The 7,402-nt window shown below is 40.0% G+C and overlaps 1 protein-coding gene across 1 annotated transcript; it reads left to right on the top strand.

The window, feature by feature from the left end:
- The first annotated feature begins 4,429 nt into the window (after positions 1 to 4,429).
- On the top strand, positions 4,430 to 6,753 carry slc25a4 (solute carrier family 25 member 4). The gene is made up of 4 exons (XM_023280370.3): positions 4,430 to 4,632; positions 5,336 to 5,822; positions 5,919 to 6,059; positions 6,189 to 6,753. The coding sequence occupies exons 1-4, from the start codon at positions 4,522 to 4,524 to the stop codon at positions 6,347 to 6,349; spliced, it is 900 nt and encodes a 299-aa protein (XP_023136138.1). The 5' UTR covers positions 4,430 to 4,521; the 3' UTR covers positions 6,350 to 6,753.
- Positions 6,754 to 7,402: the final 649 nt, after the last annotated feature.

Genomic DNA, 7,402 nt, shown 5'->3' with positions numbered 1-7,402 from the left:
GTTTTTTAGATTTGGTATCTGGACAAGTACATTTACACACCAACTGCATGTTTTAGTATTTTGTACATGAACTATTTGAAATTTGATGGGTGGAACGTAAGATGTCCTCCAATTCTGGAATGACCCATGAAATATTTTATGGCAAAATGAAAAAAATAAATCCTGGAGTCAGAGGTAGCCAGCCGTCCCACGCTGGTGAGTTGTGACCCTAATATCAGTGGTTTTAACCCTGTCTGACACTCATAATCTCCATTATCTTTGAGCCTCTACTTGTCTGAGGTAGACAGTAGGGGATCCGGGGAATAAAAAGATGCTTGTCGCAGTTGCTTCTTAACAGATAAAATCAGCGACTGTATTGGTGTAAGAGTGGTGCGTAACGGCTTCTGTGTGTGCTTGGGGGGGCCTAACTGTCTGACACCTGCAGCTCTTCATACTCAAAATGCAAATCCAAGCCTCCCCCTCCTCATGACCCCTTCCTGAATCTCTAAGATCCAAGGTTACTGAGCAACGACTTTTGCAAATCTAGATCAGATTTAAATACTAGTACAAAAAGAGGTTTGAGAGCACTAAATACAACATTAGAGACATTTTTTTTTTTTTTTTTTTTTAACTGGAAATCAAATCAACACAAGATTCACTTCTGGTGTTATTTACAGAGGGCATATACATTAGGAGACCACAAAAATCCTTATTAGATATTAGATAAGTATTCATAAACTCAGAAATTCAGAAACTGTTGTTGAATTTTTTTTTAAAAAAGTCCCTTTTGGACAATGAGAGACAAATTTGCTGGTACAAAACTCAGTCAGTCTGCATCGTCTAAAACAGAGGTGTCAACTCATTATAGTTCAGGGGTCACATACATCCTAATTTGATCTCAAATGGGTCGGACAAGTAAAATCACAGCATAATGACTTATAAATAACAACGATTCCAATTTTTCCTTTGTTTTAATGCAAAAAAAATACATTCTGAAAAAGTTCACATTTAAGAATTATCTTTTTTTTACAAAACATTATGAACAAACTGAAATTTCTTAAGAAAAATAAATTCAGTTTCAACAACATTATACCTCAGTTTATCTATAAAAATACACAAAACATTCAATCGCAGGTATCTGGAACTGAATGAAATAGTATTTTATTTTTAAAAAAGACAAAAAAGCAACAAAAAATTGACAAATGACACAAAGGAGACAAAAAAAATTACAGAAGCGTGAAACAAAAATAAGACAACAAACACAAGCAAGACAAAAAGGAAACACAAAACAATAAAAACATGAGACAATGACAAGTCAGAAAAAAATGAAAAAAATCAACAAAACAAGACAAAATATTACAAAAATGAGACACAAAATAACAAAAGAACAATGAGCAATCTCATATTTTATTTATGATCAAAACAACTTGTCAGGGTCTAGAAATTATTTTAAATTCATAGTTTTACAAATTTACAATTTGCAGTTAATGTCTTCTCTGTAATTTTTGCACTTTTACAAAATCGTCCCGCGGGCCACACTGGACCCTCTGGACGGCCAGTTTTGGCCCGCAGACAGCATGTTTGACACCCCTGTTCTATAACAACAAAACACTACTGATAAAGATATTTTCTTTTTCTCTGGAACCAGTAAGCACAAACAGTTGCATTAGATCAGACAAACTGTCACAACTCAGAATAAAAATGCTTTACTAGGGAAAAATGTTGATTGGGGAATCATATAGCCAAGTGTTGCTTACAGCTAACACCAAACGTACCACTTCTGCTCGCCTGAAAGCAGGTACAAGCCCCAGTGTCAATAAGCATCTGCCTTACTGAAGTGCCGAAGCGAGCACGATGCTGAATCTCAAACCAGTTCTGGGGTTGCAGCTGAGCGTGACCTCTGACCTGACCGGTGGGAGCTACTTAAGAGTGTTTCCTTGTGGGGGACAAGTAAAGTGGTGCATTATTTTTAGTGTTGTGTGGAAAGTAAATGAGGAAAAGCACCTGTTTTACTGGCCACATTTGGTCTCTAGGGAGGCTGGTGGTGCTCTTGTATGTATCTCAGCTCTCTAGTGCCACCCCCTGACTCATCTAGACAGCACAACACAGCAGCAGGTGGATGGGAAAGAAGCAACCAAGGTGGCCTCCAGATAAGAAATGAACCTGATCACTCTGTGAGTTGATGTTATCACTAACAAACACTACATGAAACTTAATATTAAAGACATAAACAACAGAATCAAATCTAGTTTAATCTCTTTTAGCAGGAAAAAAAATGAAAATACAGCCAGCTTTATAGAAACTGAGCAATAAAAACTAACAGACTAACTAAAAACAATGCTCTGGGTTTGGATGCACTGCCTTCAAGGTTTAGTTTCAATAGTCTTAATGCCAATTTTAAGAGTAATAACAATATAATTTCTAAGTCTTTTCAGTCGTGTTACTACTTTGATACTATCCTCTTACATAGGGGTGTCAAACATAAGGCCCATGGGCCAAAAGTGGCCCACCAGAGGGTCTAATCCGGCCCACAGGATGACTTTGCAAGGTATAAAACTTACAGAGGTGAAAATGAAAAGTTACTGTGAAAATATTTAAGACATTGAACATTGCGAGATATAATGTGAGTCAGCAGCTTCAGTACGACAGAGTTTGGTTTGGTTGAACCCTATTGTTGATGCACTGCCATAAATTCTATGCATTTTTATGAATAGACTGAATACATTGACAAGGCAGGGGGACAACTGAACCTTTTCCTTAATACTTCCTACTTTAGTTTGTGTGGTGTACCAGTTGCGGTGGTCACGATTACTACACATATGTGGAAATGAATGTAAATTTAAAATAATTTCTTGATCTTCACAAGTTGTTTTGATCATAAAGTAAAATACTATATCATTCAGTTCCAGATACCTGCAACTAAATGTTTTGTGCCATTGTAGATACAGTGTGATCTGTAAGTTGTGATGTGTAAATGATAAAGTAGAGGTATAATATTGTTAAAATTTCACTTATGTTTCTAAAGAAATTTCAGCTTCTTGTTTGTAATGTTCTGTAAAAAGATAGTTCATTAAATGAGAACATTTTCAGAATGCACTTCGTTGCACTAAAACAAAGGGAAAAAACTGGAGTTGTCGTTATTTATCGGTTATTATGCTGTGATTCTACTGGCCTGGCACACTTGAGATCAAATTGGGCTGAAGGTGGCCCCTGAACTAAAATGAGAGTGACAGCCGAGCTCTTACAGGACACTTTGAAACCTTGTAAGCTATGAATTCATTCAGTCAAGGAGCGCCATCAAGTGGCCATGAGGTGGTAGTTATATACTCCTACATGGTGAGTTCAAACTTATTTTGCACTGTTAATTTCCATTAAAGTAGCGTTTATTAAATCTTTAAGAAACTATTGAGCTTTAAATTAGTTTCAGATGGTACATTTAAAACTTAACCTATGACTTTGTGACATATTGTAGCGCGTAATGGGTGGCTTTTAAATGCTTGTTACAGTAAAATAGTCATTGCGCTCTAGCAGCTGATAGAGAACTCAAAGTAGTAGCTTTGTAAAAAACAATCACGTGAATGAATTAGTTTTGGCCTCCAATCAGACTGGAGGACATGGAGCTGTAGTACATTATGTCCAGCGCTTCCTCAGTGGAACAAAACGGAGCCAAGTTGGCCGGTTTACCAGTTTGGACCACGCTGCACTTTCATATCAGATCTTGTGACATCCCACGTGTTAGGTCAGGTTTGAAAGAAGTTTTGTCTCCACAGGCGCAAAAAGTTAAAGTGCAACACAATGTAAAAGTGTGCAGAGAGGAAAGTGTAAAATAAATTAAGCAGTGGGTGGTGATTCAAGTGCATAGTGCGTCTTTCCTCACTTTGATCAGAAAAGGTTTTCTCTATCCATTCCTCCTCTGACCCAGAACACAGAGGTTGTATTTCAAGACATTGATAGACAGATACACAGACAGACAGACAGACAGACAGATACACAGACAGATAGATAGATAGATACCTGTGTAAATGTCTTGTCCAAATCATGATACAACATTATGAAATTATAAAAATGGTCTTTACTCCAAGTGCACCACACCTGATCCCACTTAAGATCCAGCACACACAATTCCTTTCTTTATTTTCTGACCTCTGCAAACTCAGCAGACACCACGTGTTCATGGACTGTGCATGCGAAGGCTGCTCACAAGCAGGACTTTAGGTAAAAGGGTTCTTTCAGGCATATCTGCGTTTTATTAATTATCAAATTACACAGATTGTGTCCTTTAAACGTCCCCAGCTTGGCCGACCCTTGACTTCAGAAACATGGCGCACTGCTTGAACTTCAACCTCGGAAATTTATTCAGCCTCGTTTATCTGTTCGACAAACTGCAAATCCATCACTCAAAATTCTCGCGATAAATGGCCCTGATATATTAGGACACATGGGGGTGCCTCGTCCACTTGGAGGGGCGTAGGGTTTCCTTGAGGACCTTGTTGGGGTTTGGAACAGTCAAGAGTCTCAAATCGGCACAAGAAACATCCAGCCATGTCGGACGCGGTGATTAGTTTTATGAAGGATTTTTTGGCAGGTGGTATTGCCGCTGCCATCTCCAAAACAGCCGTCGCTCCCATTGAGAGAGTCAAGTTGTTGCTGCAGGTAAAATAATTGAACCAATTGTTACCCATATCATGGCCGCATGTTCACCGTTTTGTGCGTAAAGCGTGCGTAATTGTTGATTTTCCCATGAACTAAACACCAAAACCTAAGACTGTGATCGTTTTAGTAGAGGAAAGGTTCAGTTGTACACTAATTTGGCTCGTTTAGTCTTGTGCATAATGCCTCGGGGCAAGTGAGAGGTCCTGCCTCAATTTGGAGATGGTTTTACGCACTGAGAGCGCCTAATTGCTGCTATGACAGTAAGTGATGACAAGGCCTCTTAGTGCTTCAGTAAAATGACCACAGTATTTGTTTTTATGCTGCTTGTTCGTTTATTAAGTTAATTATTGCTCCACTATAACAGATGACTGCGGCAGTGATATTTAGTGAAAGTGAGCTGCTATATTTAACTTGGAGTGTGTAATCCAATACAGAGTATAGTGTCAAATGACAGGAGTGTGCCTGTAGAGTGCTGGGCCTGTAACTATATAATGCCTGCCCAGAGAATATTAAACATTGGGAAAAATATGTCAATTGCAAAAATGAAATTTCACGATAATACCGTATACTGTTTTGTTTTTTTTTTTTTTTTTTTTTAATGGAAAATGGTCCATTATAGACTTGCTTTCCTCAAAAACTCAACATGTTTTGGGCAGGTGTCAATGCAGCCTTTCTTTCTTGAACTTTGTCGATGTGTTTGCAGGTCCAGCATGCCAGCAAACAGATCACCGCAGATATGCAGTACAAGGGAATCATTGACTGTGTGGTCAGGATCCCAAAGGAGCAGGGCTTCCTTTCCTTCTGGAGAGGCAACCTAGCCAACGTCATCCGTTACTTCCCCACCCAAGCCCTTAACTTTGCCTTCAAAGACAAGTACAAGAAGATCTTCCTCGGTGGCGTGGATCAAAAAACACAGTTCTGGCGCTACTTCGCTGGTAACCTGGCATCTGGCGGTGCCGCAGGTGCGACATCACTCTGCTTCGTCTATCCTCTCGACTTCGCCAGAACAAGGTTGGCTGCCGACATCGGTAAAGGCGCTGCTGAGAGAGAGTTCACCGGTCTTGGAAACTGTATCACCAAGATCTTCAAAACCGATGGCATCAAGGGTCTTTACCTCGGATTCAACGTGTCAGTGCAGGGTATTATCATCTACAGAGCGGCCTACTTCGGATGCTTCGACACAGCTAAAGGTGCGCACACCTGTCCCACCTGACACTCAATATGTGTTAACAATGTACGTGTATTATATTGTGACGAGCGGGTGATTTAACTCCTCCCTCATACAGGAATGCTGCCAGATCCCAAGAACACGCACATCGTCGTCAGCTGGATGATCGCCCAGACTGTGACCGCTGCTGCTGGTCTCATTTCATACCCCTTCGACACAGTCAGACGTCGTATGATGATGCAGTCTGGACGCAAAGGAGGTGCGGGTCACTTATGCTTGTAGAATTTTGTTCTTGTAGTAATGCATTGCATTTGTTTGCCACAATTACGCAATTTACGCACGCATTTATGGGCATGACGCATCACCGTTCGTGTCTCTATTTTCATAGCTGACATCATGTACAAGGGCACAATCGACTGCTGGAGGAAGATCCTCAAGGACGAGGGATCAAAAGCCTTCTTCAAAGGTGCTTGGTCCAACGTGATCAGAGGCATGGGTGGTGCCTTTGTGTTGGTGCTGTACGACGAGATCAAGAAGTTCACTGTCTAATCTCCCAGTCCCCAAGGAAACCCTTCCCTTTATTAAGTCTTATTTCTTGTAATACGGTGATAACAGCTTGGTGAATTACAATGTGGACATGTACTACTCCTCTGCGACAGCCCGGGGGAAGGTGGGTAGGCGTATTTGGCCTGGGTACACTCGACCTAGGTTAACGTGCCTCCTCAGAAAGGTGTATATATCCCATCCACAACGTGCCAAAAGGCAATCTTTCAGTATGCCAAAGTCAAGCCAGTGGAGATGTTGTGATGCCGCAGACGTCACTACAGGCCATAGGCTCCTCATGTTAGTTTGTGAAGCAGTTCCTGAGGCCCATGTGTTATGTTGTGACCACTCTGACCCTTGTATCCCACCTCATACATTATTTTATTAAGAATAAAGATATATTAGTCTAATAGTCCAGTCTTTTTTGGTGCATGCTCTGGTATCATGGGGCACACCATCTTGTGAGTTTCACAGCTTACCTTTTCACTTATCACAGCAGGAAAATCACAGATGACTGGAGCAACACTATTGATGGCTCCGTTCAAGTTGTCACGGAAGTGTGACAGTGAGCTTTCATCAACTACAGCACATCAAGATTGAAGTATCTCATATTTACAGCTATGCCGTTCCTACGCTGACGTACGTTTTCTGTCCAAAAGTCAAGTCAAAACAAAATTCAATAAGATTTCATCAACATATTCATAATCTTTATACTGGAAAATGACAGACAATAATCAGACCCTGATTTTCACTTGCGACATCCCTTAGCAATAGTGCATCCAAGTTAAAACATTTTATCTGATCCATTTTACTGTGATACCTACACTGTTGATAAAATGAGTCATATATGAAAGTAGTTGGTAGGGGTGTATCACGGCACTTCTGTTTTTTGTAAAGAAATATTAAGTCATTAGTCCATCAGAAGTACAACCACTCTCTTTACTAAAGAGATTTTGCTTGTACAAACTGTGCCATGTGTTTATCTGGTTTAAGTGTGTTTCAAGAAATTTAGACAACAATTTTGTGTCCAACATTCTTCTTGTTTAAACTTGTAAAACA

The sequence above is a fragment of the Amphiprion ocellaris genome, chromosome 4 (assembly GCF_022539595.1).
Source record: "Amphiprion ocellaris isolate individual 3 ecotype Okinawa chromosome 4, ASM2253959v1, whole genome shotgun sequence".
NCBI lineage: Eukaryota > Metazoa > Chordata > Actinopteri > Pomacentridae > Amphiprion > Amphiprion ocellaris.
Note: the sequence above shows the minus strand (reverse complement) of the source record. Positions and strands in the feature narration are given on the sequence as shown.

Excerpts from the sequence above, each read along its gene's own strand:
- slc25a4 (XM_023280370.3), top strand. The coding sequence starts at position 4,522 with ATGTCGGACGCGGTGATTAGTTTTATGAAGGATTTTTTGGCAGGTGGT. Across the intron at positions 5,823-5,918 it reads ATGCTTCGACACAGCTAAAG|GAATGCTGCCAGATCCCAAG; the intron begins GTGCGCACACCT and ends TCCCTCATACAG. Across the intron at positions 6,060-6,188 it reads GCAGTCTGGACGCAAAGGAG|CTGACATCATGTACAAGGGC; the intron begins GTGCGGGTCACT and ends CTATTTTCATAG.